Source organism: Ochlerotatus camptorhynchus, unplaced genomic scaffold, assembly GCF_037179485.1.
Source record: "Ochlerotatus camptorhynchus isolate MF236.1 unplaced genomic scaffold, CSIRO-AGI_Acam_v1.1 ptg000230l, whole genome shotgun sequence".
Taxonomy (NCBI): domain Eukaryota; kingdom Metazoa; phylum Arthropoda; class Insecta; order Diptera; family Culicidae; genus Ochlerotatus; species Ochlerotatus camptorhynchus.
In genome coordinates this window covers 1,003,494-1,020,897 of record NW_027040720.1, presented here as the reverse complement: position 1 = coordinate 1,020,897, position 17,404 = coordinate 1,003,494, and the positions used below count along the sequence as shown (strand labels likewise).

General features: G+C 40.3%; 2 protein-coding genes across 3 annotated transcripts in view; one reads left to right on the top strand and one right to left on the bottom strand.

Annotated features, from left to right (window-relative positions):
* Positions 1 to 17,404, bottom strand: part of Det (Deterin) — a 434,366-nt gene that overhangs the window by 247,261 nt on the left and 169,701 nt on the right. The window lies entirely within an intron of this gene.
* WASp overlaps positions 1 to 17,404 on the top strand; it is a 95,033-nt gene that overhangs the window by 7,822 nt on the left and 69,807 nt on the right. The window contains exon 2 of the mRNA XM_065225509.1: positions 1,215 to 1,509. Within this exon, the coding sequence (XP_065081581.1) occupies positions 1,390 to 1,509 (120 nt within the window). The 5' untranslated portion in view covers positions 1,215 to 1,389. The remainder of the gene's footprint in view (positions 1 to 1,214; positions 1,510 to 17,404) is intronic.

Below are 17,404 nucleotides of genomic sequence, written 5' to 3'. Positions count from 1 at the left end.
CTACCTGACTAGTTTACAGAATACCCCTCGGTTCTGGAGAGAAAGTTCATTTTGATACACTCCGAACCGGTCCTTTGCTTCAACAGTTTGCCCATATTTGAGGCCTTGGATTAGGATCCGCAGTGATGACTCTTCGGAAGTAGCTTGGGCTAACTCAGCAGAAGTGAGTGGCAATGTGTCAATCTGATTCATCTCAATGACATCAGTCTTTTCGATTGTATCCTCCGCATCCGTATGGCCTAACGAAATGCGTGACAATGCATCAACATTAGCGTTATTGGTTGATTTACGGAATCAGAGCTCATAGTGAAAAGATTGCAAATACGTTGCGTAATTTTTTAGGTTTTCCGCAGGAAACCATGCGGCAAATTTACTCATCGCTGAGTTCCTGCACTTTTAGCGATTATGAGTGAACTAAACTCAAATTTGAGTCGTTCTCATTTGCCGTGTATGATTGCCCCGTGTACCAAAGAATGGCTGCCGGTAGGAAAACAAATTAAAAACTGCGGTCTATACAACAAACATAAAATAATTTATTATGAACTAAGATTGCAATCAACGTTGCAGTCGTCTCGCAATCAGTTATCATTATCTTATCGCTCGGTTATGAGCTTAACAACCTTCATGGTTTTGCTTGCAAATTCCCGCTTGGTTGAAACCCCGTATTCCATCTATTATAATCAGCAACAGTTGCTAATCTCACCCCATGTGACGGTTTATGCATCATATTCGCACAGTAAGCCTTCGCTCGTGTTGTTGCTCTCGTCGTCCCACTTCCGCCACCCACTCAGCATCGTGTTGATGACTGTTGTAGTGGACTCTGTTGCGCCTTTTCAAGTGCCAAATACCTATGTAAGCACAAAAGCGATGGAAGAAAAAATTGGTAGAATCCATCACGATGGGACTTTTGAGAAAAACGAATAGAATTAACCGCGGCCGCAGCCGTCTCCAACCCAAAAAAATCCCAGACTCCCAGAAGATTAACACAAACAAGGCGTGAAATAATATTTGGATTTTACTGTTCATTAGAAAACCACACACACGGCATGGCAAGGCACGGCACGGTGAGAATAAATTTAAGTCGACTGAGCTGAGGCTGTTCGACTTCATTGTTTCTCCATCCAAACCTGCTTCGTCGTTACATGAACGTTGTTCGACGAGTGCTGCTGCAATTTACCCTATCTCTGATGTTCTGAATGTGTGTGAAAACCTAGATTGGAAAAATCATCCACGAAACCGTCGACGACGACGACGAAGGGAGAAGAAGTCTGGATAGTAAATTCTGAAATTGGTGAAAATAGTGGTGTCAGAAGCAGAGAAGCAAGAAAATCTGTGTCGAACAAGTGACGCGTGGTGGCGACGGGAAAAAGGGGGCGGGACGGAGTCAGCATGAAGCAACCGGCATCGGCGGAGGCAGACCGGGGCGCCACTAAGGCCAACCGACCCAGTCAGCTGCTGACCAATGACGAGAATGAGCAGCTCTTCGGGCTGCTGGGAAGACGGTGTCAGGTGAGTGAATGAATACAAAGCGTTCATTATTTCTTCATTAATTTTTTTTTTTTCGTTTCTGGAGCGAGCAATAATTAATAGCTTAATTATGACTAGGTATAGTATGGCGTGAATAACTGGAACGTTTGATTAGCGGGTGCATTGTGGAAGTATAGTAAACAAACTAAGTGGACTGATGGTACAGAAGTTAATTGTATTTTATGCACGCCAGGCAGATGTGAGTCATGTGTTCGTGAAACTGATAACATTTGAGGGATTCAAGCGAAAAATTGAGCAAACTAAACTCAGTCGCATAATAGAAGCAAAAACCGCGCGAGCCATATCAGCCTCGATCAAGGCAATCTTATCAGTTTGTACGGTAAGAGATGTCGCACAAAGGCGTTTATCAGACTTTAGGAATTTAGGTTTGATTAATTTTCTACGCTCCGTAATGCAGGGCTTCAATGAGGTTCACGCTATTTTATCCAGCAGCAGTAGCGCCAACTTAGCTCGAACATTTTATATCTTCTTCTTCTTCTTCTAAGCTTTTACGCTACTGTAGCGAGCGTTTGCTCTCAATTTAGTATTAAATATGCACTTCTGCAGTTCTTAATTAAGAGCTTTCTATGCCAATCAATGCATGAATTTGTTTATTATATGGCAAGCACAATGATACTCTATGCCCAGGGAAGCCAAGAAAATTTCCCACCCGAAAGGTTGGCGCCTCCGGCTTGGTAATACCATGCCTTTACTGACTAGACTATCTGAGACCTGAAAATTATTGGGGGGGCAAAAGTGCATCAAAGTTGGCGTCTATGTCCGGGAGTGCCTCTGGATGCCCCACAAATTATCTTGATTGAGTCTATCGAAAACAAGGCTAGCTTTAGGGTTATGAGTCTTTGCAGATGGTTTGAATGGTTAATCATGATTAGAAAATAGCCAATCTCTCTTACATGGGATGTTTCCAAATCTTGGAAACGGCACGGCACGGCAGCACACAGTCCATAGTGTTCATACGGGTCGATTTTATAGTGACACAATATTGGTTTTAGTCTATGGTAAATCGGAAACTTTGTGGAAAACAAACTAAGCGGAAACGAAAAACAGTGATACAGTCAAGATTCCTATAGTACGGATTCGTTCTAGCCGGATTCCCCTAGTACTGTTGCCGCTGGATTCCTATAGTACAGTCGATCCGGCATTAACGAATACACGTACCATATGGGATTTTAGCTAATTGGGGCCTCGGTTTCTTTTGATATAATATAAGGAATCTTGTGTTTAGCGTGTATGGAGAAGTACCCATTTCTACAAAAAGTGTTATACTCAATGGATAGGATAACAAAAAAAAAACCAAAAGTAATACCTGTTGCCTACATTTATCAGCCTTCCCTCGTGTAACGTATTCTTAAGTTACTCGAATATCTTGTAAGTAGCAGTTGCTCATTTGTGCGTTAAAACCTGTTGCTCAAACATTCAGTACGTTTATTTTTTGGAGTGACGTATTCTTCTTCATACAAAAAGCAGGGTTTTTGTGGTTACCTTGGTTTTTACTTTTTGGTTTAAATTATTAACCCCTCAAATGAGTAATTTTAGCCCTCAAATAAATAAATATTGAATTTCACTATGTGCACTTTTTTGAGCAATAAAACAACCAGAAAAGGGTAACTCGTTTTTAGCGTGTGTATTTTTTCGAGAAATATATGGATGTTCATGATTCAAATTCCGGTCAGAACATCGAATTCTGATAAGACGTCTATTAGTGGTTTTGAAAAATCCGTGAAGCTCTTTTACGGATGTTCCGGATCTTCCGTTGTCCACTGGGTTCAAATTCGAGTCATAACTCCGAATTCATTATGATAAGACGTCTATGAGTGGTTTAAAAAAGACACGGAGCTCTAGGATCAGTTTAATGAATTTACCTCTTTAACGAATGTTCCAGATCTTCCGGTTGACCATCCCGGTGTCCCCAGGGTTCATATTTCGGTCATGACTTTGAATTCATTCTGATAAGACGGTAATGTGTGGTTTCAAAAAAAAAACTGCGGAGCTCTAGGATCAGTATAATGAATTGACCACTTTTCTGGATCTTCTAGTGAACCACCCCGTGGCTCCCAGTGTCCATGTTCCGGTCATAACACCGAATTCATTCTGATAAGACGTCTATGAGAGATTTCGAAAAAACCGCAGAGGTCTAGGATCATTTTCAAACGTTGACCACTTTTACGGATGTTTCGGATCTTTCGGTGGACCATTACGTGGTTCCCTGGGTGCATATTCGGGTCACAACTCTGAACTCATTCTTATAAGGCGTCTATGAGTGGTTTCGAAAAAAACCGCGAAGCATTAGGATCAGTTTCATAAAGTGACCACTTTTCCGGATGTTCCGGATCTTCCTGTGGACCATTACGTGGTACCCTAGTTTCATATTCGGGTCACAACTCCGAATTCATTCCGATAACACGTCTATGAGTAATTTCGAAAAAACCGCGAAGCAATAGGATCAGTTTCATGAATTGACCACTTTTACCCGAGCTTTTACCGATGTTCCGAATCTTTCGGTGAACCATCCCGTAGTCCCCAAGTCCCAACAACTTCAACTTAATTCTGTTAAAACGGTTCCCGAAAAAACACGGACCTCTAGGATCAGTTTCATTAATAGACCACTTTTACGGAAGTTCCGGGTCTTCCGGAGGACCAGACTTGTGACTTTCCTGATGCAAAATTTCCCCAAAGGGTGGTCATCTATCTTGTTAATAACTATTCAAAAGACACCAGGAAGTTATGACTTTAAATAACCCTACAATAAGAGTTTGTCCCCAATTAGTTCTAATCCCATATAGTACGTGTATTCGTTAATGCCGGTTCCCATAGTGCGGTTCCTATTAACCGTACCATATGTAGGAATCTTGACTGTATTTCGAATCGCGTTTGGGTTTGGTGAACTTGATGAAAGTTCTATGAACCCTCGGAAGTTCTATGAACTGTTCAGATGCTCTATGTATAGCTCGGGAATTCTGTTAAATTCTCGGGAGTTCTAGCGTTTTGGAAGTTCTATAAACTTTTCAGAATATCTATGAACTGCTCGGAAGTTCTGTGATCATCTCGAAAGTTCTGTGAGAGTTTTGGAAGTTCTATGAACTTCTCGGACGTTATATGCTCACCCCAGAAGTTCTATAAACTGCTCGGAAGTTCTGTGATCATCGCGAAAGTTCTGTGAGAGTTTTGGAAGTTCTATAAACTTATGAACATCTCCCCAAAAGGCCTGGGTTCAATCCTCGTCGGTGCCGCCGGGATGTTCTGAAGCATAACATCTTTGATCACGCCTAAAGTCAAGTAAATCCTTTGGTCCCCGGTCCATGAGTTGATGGGTCGATAGGTGTAGGGTCCAGGTGTGGGAGCTACCTCCCTGGCGTTAGTAGGGAGTAGGGGTTTTGGATGTTCTATAAACTTTTCGGAAATTCTATGAATATCTCGTTATATGAACTGTTCAAAATCTCTATGTACTGCTCGGAAGTTCTATGAACTGCTGGGAATTTCTATTAATTGCTGGTAGGTTCTATGAACTGCTGGGAAGTTGTATGAACTGCTCGAAAGTTCTATGATCATCTCGGAAGTTATATGAGAGTTATGGAAGTTCTATAAACTTCTCGAAAGTTCTATGAACTTCTCGGAAGGTCTATGAATCCCACGGAAGTTCTATGAACTGTTCAGAAGCACAATGATACTCTATGCCCAGGGAAGCCAAGAAAATTTCCCACCCGAAAGGTTGGCGCCTCCGGCTTGGTAATACCATGCCTTTACTGACTAGACTATCTGAGACCTGAAAATTATTGGGGGGGGGGGCAAAAGTGCATCAAAGTTGGCGTCTATGTCCGGGAGTGCCTCTGGATGCCCCACAAATTATCTTGATTGAGTCTATCGAAAACAAGGCTAGCTTTAGGGTTATGAGTCTTTGCAGATGGTTTGAATGGTTAATCATGATTAGAAAATAGCCAATCTCTCTTACATGGGATGTTTCCAAATCTTGGAAACGGCACGGCACGGCAGCACACAGTCCATAGTGTTCATACGGGTCGATTTTATAGTGACACAATATTGGTTTTAGTCTATGGTAAATCGTAAACTTTGTGGAAAACAAACTAAGCGGAAACGAAAAACAGTGATACAGTCAAGATTCCTATAGTACGGATTCGTTCTAGCCGGATTCCCCTAGTACTGTTGCCGCTGGATTCCTATAGTACAGTCGATCCGGCATTAACGAATACACGTACCATATGGGATTTTAGCTAATTGGGACCTCGGTTTCTTTTGATATAATATAAGGAATCTTGTGTTTAGCGTTTATCAGCCTTCCCTCGTGTAACGTATTCTTAAGTTACTCGAATATCTTGTAAGTAGCAGTTGCTCATTTGTGCATTAAAACCCGTTACTCAACCATTCAGTACGTGTACTTTTTGGAGTGACGTATTCTTCTTCATACAAAAAGCAGGGTTTTTGTGGTTACCTTGGTTTTTACGTTTTGGTTAAAATTATTAACCCCTCAAATGAGTAATTTTAGCCCTCAAATAAATAAATATTGAATTTCACTATGTGCACTTTTTTGAGCAATAAAACAACCAGAAAAGGGTAACTCGTTTTTAGCGTGTGTATTTTTTCGAGAAATATATGGATGTTCATGATTCAAATTCCGGTCAGAACATCGAATTCTGATAAGACGTCTATTAGTGGTTTTGAAAAATCCGTGAAGCTTTATTACGGATGTTCCGGATCTTCCGTTGTCCACTGGGTCCACATTCGAGTCATAACTCCGAATTCATTATGATAAGACGTCTATGAGTGGTTTAAAAAAGACACGGAGCTCTAGGATCAGTTTAATGAATTTACCTCTTTTACGAATGTTCCAGATCTTCCGGTGGACCATCCCGGTGTCCCCAGGGTTCATATTTCGGTCATGACTTTGAATTCATTCTGATAAGACGGTAATGTGTGGTTTCAAAAAAAAAACTGCGGAGCACTAGGATCAGTATAATGAATTGACCACTTTTCTGGATCTTCTAGTGAACCACCCCGTGGCTCCCAGTGTCCATGTTCCGGTCATAACACCGAATTCATTCTGATAAGACGTCTATGAGAGATTTCGAAAAAACCGCAGAGGTCTAGGATCATTTTCAAACGTTGACCACTTTTACGGATGTTTCGGATCTTTCGGTGGACCATTACGTGGTTCCCTGGGTGCATATTCGGGTCACAACTCCGAATTAATTCCGATAACACGACTATGAGTAATTTTGAAAAAACCACGGAGCTCTAGCAAACTACTTGACTAGCCTATTGGTCCCAAGCAAATCGATTAACGCACCCCATTCTAGTCGAAATTCTACTACTACACAATGTTTGTTTTGATTCGCTATGAAAGTTTGACAGATAAAATGGGGGGTTCGTGGATTTTCCTATGTTTCGAGGGGTGCATCGATTAGCTTGGGACCGAAGAGAGTACTAGAGCTGAGCCAAAAAGTTTAGCACGTTTCTTCGGGACCTTCTAGTCTTAGAGTTACCTCTATGGTTCTAGGATCAGTTTCATTAATTGACCACTTTTACCCGAGCTTTTACCGATGTTCCGAACCATCCCGTAGTCCCCAGAGTCCCAAGTTCCGGCCACAACTTCAAATTAATTCTGTTAAAACGTCTATAAGCGGTTCCCGAAAAAACACGGAGCTCTAGGATCAGTTTCATTAATAGACCACTTTTACGGATGTTCCGGGTCTTCCGGAGGACCAGACTTGTGACTATCCAGATGCAAAATTATCCAAAACAGGTGGTCATCTATCTTGTTAATAATTTTTCAGAAGACACCAGGAAGTTATGACTTTAAATTACCCTACAATAAGAGTTTGTCCCCAATTAGTTCTAATCCCATATTGTACTTGTATTCGTTAAAGCCGGTTCCCATAGTGCGGTCTCTATTAACCGTCATAAACAAATACCACAAACTAACTGTATCCCTTAAGGGTAAACTATTCTACAAATGGCTTGGATGATACCCCGAACACGTCCCTTAGCTCTCTTTTATAGTTATTTGCATTAGGGAACCGTACTATAGGAATCTTGACTGTATTATGAATCGCGTTGGTGTTTGGTGAACTTGACGAAAGTTCTATAAACACCTCGGAAGTTCTATGAACTGTTCAGATGCTCTATGTACAGCTCGGGAATTCTATTAAATTCTCGGAAGTTCTATGAGCGTTTGGAATTTCTATAAACTTTTCGGAAGTTCTGTGATCATCTCGGAAGTTCTATGAGAGTTTTGGAAGTTCTATAAACTGCTCGGAAGTTCTGTGATCATCTCGGAAGTTATATGAGAGTTTTGGAAGTTCTATGAACATCTCGAAAGGTCTATGAATCCCTCGGAAGTTCTATGAACTGTTCAGAAGCCCTATGTAATGCTCAGAAGTTCGATTACATTCTCGGAAGTTCTATGAACTGCTCGGAAGTTCCATGCTCATCTAGGAAGTTCTATGAATTGCTCGAAAGTTCTGTGGAAGTTCTATGAGAGTTTTGGAAGTTATATAAACTTTTTGGAAGTTCTATGAATACCTCGTATGTTCTATGAACTGTTCAAAATCTCCATGGACTGCTCGGAGGTTCTATGAACTACTGGGAAATTCTATGATCATCTCAGAAGTTCCATGCTTATCTCGGAAGTTCTATGAGTGTTTTAGAAGTTCTATGAACAGCTCGGAATTCCGGTTTTCATCTCGAAAGTTCTATGAGAGTTTTGAAAGTTCTATAAACTTTTCGGAAGTTCTATGAACATCTCGGAGGTTTTAATAAAATCTCGGAAGTTCTTTGAACTGTTCAGAAGCTCTATGTTCTGCTCGAAACTTCTATCAACTGCTGGGAAGATCTATGAACTGCTCGGAAGTTCTTTGATAGTTTTGGAAGTTCTCTAAACTGCTCGGAAGTTCCATGCTAATCTTGGAAGTTCTATGAGTGTTTTAGAAATTCTATAAACTTTTCGGAAGTTCTATGAATCGCTCGGATGTTCTGTGATCATCTCGGAAGTTCTATGAGAGTTTTAGAAGTTCTATGCTCATCCCGGAAGTTCTATGAGAGTTTTGGAAGTTCTATAAACTGCTCGGAAGTTCTGTAATCATCTAGGAAGCTCTATAAGAGTTTTGGAAGTTCTATAAACTTCTCGGAATTTCTATGAACATCTCGGAAGGTCTATGAATCCCTCTGAAGTTCTATGCACTGTTTAGAAGCTCTTTGTAATGCTCAGAAGTTCTATTACATTCTCGGAAGTTCTATGAACTGCTGGAAAGTTCTATGAACTGCTCAGAAGTTCCATGCTCATTTAGGAAGTTTTATGAATTGCTCGAAAGTTCTGTGATCATTTCGGAAGTTCTATGAGAGTTTCGGAAGTTATATAAACTTTTCGGAAGTTCTATGAATATTTCGTAAGTTCTATGAACTGTTCAAAATCTCTATGTACTGCTCGGAAGTTCTATGAACTGCTGAGAAGTTCTATGATCATCTCGGAAGTTCTATGAGAGTTTTGGAAATTCTATAAACTTCTCGGAAGTTCTATGATCATCTCGGAAGTTCTATGAGAGTTTTAGAAGTTCTATAAACTGGACGGAAGTTCTATGAGAGTTTTGGAAGTTTTATAAACTTCTCGGAAGCTCTATGAACATCTCGGAAGGTCTATGAATCCCTCGGAAGTTCTATGAACTGTTCAGAAGCTCTATGTAATGCTCAGAAGTTCTATTACATTCTCGGAAGTTCTATGAACTGTTCGGAAGTTCTATGCTCATCTAGGAAGTCTATGAATTGCTCGAAAGTTCTGTGATCATCGCGGAAGTTCTATGAGAGTTTTGGAAATAATATAAACTTTTGGGAAGTTCTATGAATATCTCGTAAGTTCTATGAACTGTTCAAAGTCTCTATGTACTGCTCGGAAGTTCTATGAAATGCAGGGAAGTTCTATGAACTGCTCGGAAGTTCTATGATCATCTCGGAAGTTCCATGCTCATCTCGGAAGTTCTATGAGAGTTTTGGAAGTTCTATAAACTGCTCGGAAGTTCTGTGATCATCTAGGAGGTTGTATGAGAGTTTTGAAAGTTTTTTTTTTTTTTTTTTTTTTTTTTTTTTTTTTTTTTTTTTTTAAATTATAGTCATTTTAACGCTCTTAGGTCATTCGTGATTAAGTTTTGAAAGTTCTTTAAACTTCTCGGAAGTTCTATGAACATCTCGGAAGGTCTATGAACTGTTCAGAAGCTCTATGTAATGCTCAGAAGTTCTATTACATTCTCGTAAGTTCTATGAACTGCTGAGAAGCTCTATAAACTGCTCGGAAGTTCCATGCTCATCTAGGAAGTTCTATGAATTGCTCGAAAGTTCTGCGATTATCTCTGTAGTTATATGAATCATCTCGGAAGGTCTATTAATCCCTCGGAAGTTCTATGAACTGTTCAGAAGCTCTATGTAATGCTCAAAAGTTCTATTACATTCTCGGAAGTTCTATGAATTTCTCGGAAGTTCTATGAGAGTTTTGGAAGTTCTATAAACTTTTCGGAAGTTCTGTGAATATATCGGTAAGTTATATGAACTGTTCAAAATCTCTATGTACTAAGAGATGAATCAGCCTCTGGCTGAAAGTCTCGCTAATAAAGATAACCTAACCTAACGTACTGCTCGGAAGTTCTATGAAATGCTGGAATGTCCTATGAGCTGCTCGGAAGTTCTATGATCATCTCGGAAGTTCCATGCTCATCTAGGAAGTTCTATCATCTGCTCGGAAGTTCTATGAGTGTTTTGGAAATTCTACAAACGTCTCGTAAGTTCTATGAATTGCTCTGAAGTTCTGTGATCACCTCGGAAGTTCTATGAGAGTTTTGGAAGTTCTATGAACTTTTCGGAAGTTCTATGGACATCTCGGAAGTTCTATGAACTGTTCAGAAGCTCTATGTACTGCTCGGAAGTTCTATGAACTGCTCGGAAGTTCCATGCTCATTTCGGAAGTTCTTTAAGAGTTTTGGAAGTTCTCTAAACTGCTCGGAAGTTTCATGCTCATCTCGGAAGTTCTATGCTCATCTAGGAAGTTCTATGAACTATTCAGAAGCTCTATGTACTGCTCAGAAGTTCTATCAAATTCTCAGAAGTTCTATTAACTGCTCGAAAATTCTATGAGTACCATGGAAGTTCTACAAATATTTCGAAATTCCTGTGGACAGACGGGACTTCTATGAACTGGTCGGCAGTTCTAGGGACATTTTGAAAGTTCTATGAACATGTCGAAAGTTCTATTAGCTGCTTGGAAGTTTAATGAGATATGTGTTTTAATAAAGACAACAATAATAATAATACATCGAAAGTTCTATGAACTACTCAGAAATTGTACGAATATCTCGTAAGTTCTATGAACATCTCAAAAGCTCTATGAACACCTTGGAAGTGCTATAAACTGTTCAGCAGCAGATCTCCATATGTTTGATATGTTTCAAGGCTTCATTTTGATCTGAAGTTCTTCAACTGCCCAAAAATTCATGTCACGTTTCTCAGATATTATCAAATATTATAACTTAACAATATGGTCCACTACCAGAATTCCCATATTTTTCTGAAAAGACGCAACAGCAATACCCTCTCCCGGTGACAGAACTTCATTTAATCAACAGGCTCTCTACGCTAGAATTATTCCAAATGATTTTCACGGTGACCCCATAGCAGCAAATCTAGATAAGGGCGTAATAGCTTTTGTAAACAATGACTTCTCTCGATGATTTCTAGGAATTCAAGGCACGCTAACGCAAACCAACATTACCGTCGGGTAGGGGAAGTCCTACCCTACCTGGTCTTCTTCTTCTTATTCGCATTTCAAGCTTATTGCTCAGTGCATATTAGCTTATTGCGTGCTCTCAACTTAGTGTTCTAAATGCACTTCCACAGTTATTAATTGAGAGCTTTCGTTGCCAATACCAATGCATGAATTTGTATATGTATTGTTGCCACACTATGCCCAGGGAAGTCGAGAAAATTTTCGACCCGAATCGGGAATCGAACCCGCCACCTCCGGCTTGGCAATACCGTGCCTTTACTGACTAGACTATGAGGCCCCCATACCTGGTGGTGATGTTGATTTGCGTGGGCGAGCCTTGACTTTCAAGACATCAACATCCAGAGGGCCATTCACTTTCGAATGTATGGGAATGGTAGGAAACCATTTGGAAATGCATGAAAATTTTCAGTTTTTATTCATTATCGTCTTTATGGGCAGTTTTAGATGCACAAAAATTGAACGAGTACATTACTATGGTGATAAGGTAAACACTCGTTTATTTGTTTCCTTCTGTGAAAGCATGTTTAGTCACCAATCGTGGATTTTCTGATATTCTCCATACTGCAAAAATGATTTTCCTACCACTGAAGGGGCGACATCTCTCGGATATTCAGTATAGCTACTACTCAAATCATATAATTAATTGAAATGACGTTTTCCCACCGACAAACCGACATGACACTTAATCCTGATTTATGTCCGAAAATCGTAAACGGCCATGCAGTGATCCGATCTGTCAAAACCATAGGACTTTTTGATCTAGATAAAAATAATTTGTCCCGAATGGATCAGACACGAACCAATTCATAACTTTTGCATGCGGGTTCATGGCCTTTGCTAAATATTTCCCGCGAACTCAGAGCCAGATGTCAGTAGTGTGCTTTGGTTAGAAATTTGATTGTTTTTGCTATGGTCATTCATGTCGGTTTGTCGGTGGTTTTCCTACACAATTCTAATGTTGTATTGCAAGGATGTGTTGTAGGTTTGATGACAATTATTTTTTAATGCTCATTTCCATGCATTGAGTTTTTTTTTAATTTGAAAAAGATCGGTTTTTATACATCCTCACATCCTCACAACGGTATTTTTGTTTGAACCCATAGACTTTCATCTCGATTAGATTTAATCATAATAATAACTTCACTGTTTGACACTAAGTCAACAAATTGACAGCTCGCTCCCGTACAAAGTCCCACCGAGCGGAGCTAAACTGGTGATTTTTGCTAATGTAATCACACTTATTTAAAATAGTTCCGATGCTCCAAAATTGATGAAATTTTGGTTTTCAGTTCCAATTGAAATGCAGATTACGAATATGCAATAACCTCAATACCCCTAAAGAATTCAATTTTTTTATGTAGCCTGTCAACATTATCATCATCGTGCAGTGGCGACATCTGCGGGGAGCTTTTATGTGTACTTAATAAAGGAGGTTCTTATCTAGAGTCCAAAACGTCAAATAAAGACAGTACTCGAAAAAAAAATGCAACAGACAAAAATGATCACCAAAAATTCATTTTATGTCGGATATTTTAGAAAATCTCAGGGAATAAATAAACACATATTAGCTATGTTTTAGCAAAGTTGGTTTATTTATTCAACCTCTTCACCTAGGCTAAATGCCCGCACCTTGGACTTAACGCTACCCATCAAATCCTGTGCAACACTTGCGCCATCTTTCTTACACACTTTCATCCACTCTTTCTTCAAATCCTTTTAGTTTTTGGAGACCTTCCCTGGTATCTGGAACTTGCCCTTTATAATCGCCCAGAATTTTTCTATTGGGCAAAGTTCTGGAGAGTTTGGCGGATTTGCCTCCTTCGGCACATAAACAACATCGTGGGCTTCGTACCACTCCATCACCGCTTTCGCGTAATGGCACGATGCCAGATCCGGCCAAAACAGAGTGTCACCTTCGTGGGACCGAAGGAAGGACAGTGGCCGGGGATCTGCTTGGTGTTCGCTTTAATGTACGTCTCGTCGTCCATTACGATGCATTTCGGCTGCACCAACTTCTCGTGGTACAGCTTTTTGGCGCGGGATTTGGTCACCGTATTCTGTTTATCGGTTCGATTAGGCGCCTTCCTTACCTTGAAGACATAAAGTCCGCTTCACTGTCTGCTGGACGCACCAGACGCACGGAAGAATTGACCTTCTTGGCCACGTCCCGAATCGAAAGGTTCGGATTGCGCTTCCTTGCGTTAACGGGGTCGGTCGTCTTCGCTTTTCTTCCGCTGCCAAAGCTCGCCGCTGGGTCGTCTGGGTCTCCTTGAACGATTTTACCACACGGGACACGGTCGATTCCAAAATGTTTCGCTATCCACCTGTGGGACTGGCCTGGATTTTCCACGACCGCTCCCATAATTTTTTGTCGAAGCTATTCTTGCTTGGAAGCCATCTCGATAATCACTTGACATATCGTGACGAAATTTTGCACATGTAAACATTACACTCTAAACTAGTTTTACTCAAAACTTCATCAACTTTTACCCATGCAATAAAAATATATACACAAAAGAAAATGTTGAATTTTTTTCGAGTACAATCTTTACAACAGTGAGTGATTAACGAAAAAGAAAGTCGATGAAGAGATTCGATCAATGCAGATGGGACCTTTTGAAATGTTTATCTGGAAATATTGTAATGCTTCAATCAAATTCCCGATTGTTTCCCGTTTTTCCCCATTTGTTTTTTGATTCCCGGTTAATTCCTGGTTTTTCCGGTTCAGGTGCAACCCTGGGATTGACCATCCGTGGCAGAAGAACAAAGAAAAACAATATCGTCCCTGAACAATTGCACGTTTGGCACTTGACAATCGTAAAATCGAAACCGGTGTAACAAAAGTCGCTTCAAAATATTCATGTTTTTTTAACGATAGTTTTGTCTGTCGCCGGTAATTGTTGCCCGTGTGACCAGGTAGGAATAAAGCCCTACAGTAAAAGTATGGACGACTGTCACCACAAAACTGAAAAAAAGCTGTTCCAATCGAGCAGAGAAGTGCGTTTTGACGGTTCGATTGGAACAACTTTTGACAGACGTCCATACTTTTACTGTAGGGCTTTAGGTAGGAAGGATCTCATATTGAATATTTTCGGGCAACAAAATTCGTCATGTGTCTTCAACGATTTAGGTTAAATAATCATTGAACATGATTTTAGTCGACTTCTTTGGATCGTTCTAAGTCGTCATTAGCCGACGAGTCGACAAACGCTGGGTTATGCTCGTTACATGTATTACTTCCTGAACGGCAATTAGTGCGTCATGACTATACGGATTTGCATTTCTCGGCAAGGTGCACCACGAATGAACTTCAGCGATCGTTGCACTGATGAAATTGGATGACAGATGACGGAAGCGTGTGAATCAGCCAATCATAATGAGCTGATGAAGGAATTCGTGGATGTCTATGTGGAAAAGAGAGACAGCATATGAGCGGTAGCTGGGAGCGCTTGAGAGATTCCTCCAAAAACAACCTAATGGCGATCCTACCAGAAAGAGAGCTGTCAGACGGATCATGCAAATTCTGTTGATTGAAATCGAAAAAAAAACTAACAGTTCCCGACCGGCACGTACCTGTCGACGACTGTTCAGCTCTAGTCTTAACGCTCAGCTCTACATCCTCTCCCGCAAATCCAAATCGCCTCCAAATTTGATCAAATTGGCTTCAGTTAGCCCAAATACAACTACGAAAGAGCGCTGAAGGATTGTAAAGTTGACCCACCCCAACATCCATAAACATGTTTGCATCCAGCAGAAAGTTGATCCCACCATGTGATTGCCAAATCGAGCCCGATCAAAGAAGCCTATGGTCAAATTTCGATCTTCCGTCTCGCTGACCAACGGACCAGGTACAAGGGGAAATTGCGAGTGTCATCAACCCGCATGGTGAACTGTAATGTACACACGTCCATTACCCTAAAGAAGATCGATCGAGTGGCGATGATCGATTCACACATCGCCAAGCGCAAACGAAAGCCCATCTTCATCCGATATCGATACGGACAGATGTACGGTAATCAGTTTTGGAAGCTAATCCAATTCGACTTCACCTTTTTCCGAATGATGGTTGTTGAGATAATCCACATTACAGCCACAGGAAAGAGGGGCAGCAACACCGTTGGTGCATGTGTGTATGTGCATAAGTAGTTCAACTTGGAGTTCAACAGAAATAACTTCTCTTTTTTTGCATAATAAATAGGTGGCGGTGATGCTCATTGTTTGGCCGGTTCGTCCGACCGTGTAACGAACGGCGCGCGGAATGTGCGGCGCGGAAGAGAAGAAAACGATGACGCGAAATTTGAGAGGGTAAACATTATGCCTTCTTATCACACAACGACCGACCAGCAGAAAAGCAGACTTTAAAAGCGGAAAAGTGGTTTCCTCTTCTGGTGGGGGAGCAATTTCGCCTTCGGCAGTAGTAGGTACCACTGGTTGGCCCCTGAGAGACGCCTGCCTCCTGCACACAATGGAGGTTGGTTTCTCCCCCGGTTTGTTGTGTGGGCACTTTTCTCTTTTAAATGATGAAAATTGATTCGCCCAATGAAATTTAAGCTTATACGTTGTTAACAGCAATTTGTGCGGCTGAGTCTCAAAGTTGGTTGATTAATTTTCATTACAACGGATTACAAATAATCACACACTTGGTTGTGCCGATTCGTAAGTCGTGGTTTGGGTCAGGGCTGCATACTTTTAGGGGAATAATTAACACTGCTTTTATTTTATTTTCCTTGACAATTGTTTGTCCCTATGTTTTAGCTTTCTAAGCAAGAACCATGGTCGGAATCCTGTGAAGTTGTCTATGTTTGTGATTTTGAAAAGACCTACAACTTGAACGTTCCGCTAAATCCTGGTCATGTTTTTTTTTAGAACCTTAGATTTTGAATAAAAACATAATGAAATATCATAGAAACTAGCTGACAATTATTTATTTTCTGGAAAATTCTGAGGGATTCTTTAAAGGGGAAGTTCACATGTACTGAATAGGATTGGGTGATCTTGGATCGATCTTTTTCGTCCCGATTTCCGATTTTTCGGATCGATTCTTTGTCCACGAAAAGATCCAAAAAATAAATCTCTTTTCGATCTTAAAAAAAAAAAGGTGTTAAATTTTTTAAGTGTATTTTCATCGATAAAACGATTTACTCTCACCCCAGACTGATGGTAAATTTAAAGAACATAACGTCAAAATCAGCATCACTCCCTACAATGACGATTTAAGGTGATACTCTAAGGAAGCCTTAGCGTGAAACTTCAAAGCCACAAATGTCAACTTCCATAAAACATACAAATTTGAAATTGCTACTCTCTGTTTGCAGTAGCACAGCAAACAAGGAGTAGCAATTTCAAATTTGTATGTTTTGTGGAAGCTGACATTTGTGCCTTTAAAGTTTCACGCTAAAGCTTCCTTAGAGTATCACCTTAAGGCAAAATTCTGTGAGCGTTTATTAAGTTTATAAAACTTAAGGAAAATTGTGGAATTCAATTAATTTCAATAAAACTGCTGGTACTTATAAAAAGTACTGAGAAGTTCAGGGCAGTCTAGAGTATTTTAAGGAAATTCAGAAATCTTGTTGGTAGTTTAAATCACATCAGGAAAGTCTAGACTATTGAAGAAGTTATGAATTAGAATTTTTATGGGCAGTACCATGAACCTCTGACAAATTTTGAGAACTTTAGTGCAAATCATAGCACTATGTTAATTACTTCGCGTTGATCCGAAGAAAATTGCGTTAGCTTCAAGAACTTCCAGAAATTTCAGAAAAGCTTCAAAACCTTCACAGAAGTGCAGAAATCTTCAGAAGCATTTCGAGAACTTCATTGATCCGGAAGATCCGGGAACTTCAGAAACTTCCATAAACATTAGCGAAATGCGGGATCGTTTCAAAAAAGTTTAGTACGCTTCAAAAATAGGGGGAATTGCAGAGGGAGTTCAGTTCCATTAGTTTCAGAAAATTTACGGGTAATTGTATCCTGATCAATGTGGACGTCTTAGTGGATTACTTGGGTAAAAAGGGAGATAGAAGGATTAATAATTTTCATTCAGTGTCACTACCTTATTTGCTTATCCTTGAAAGA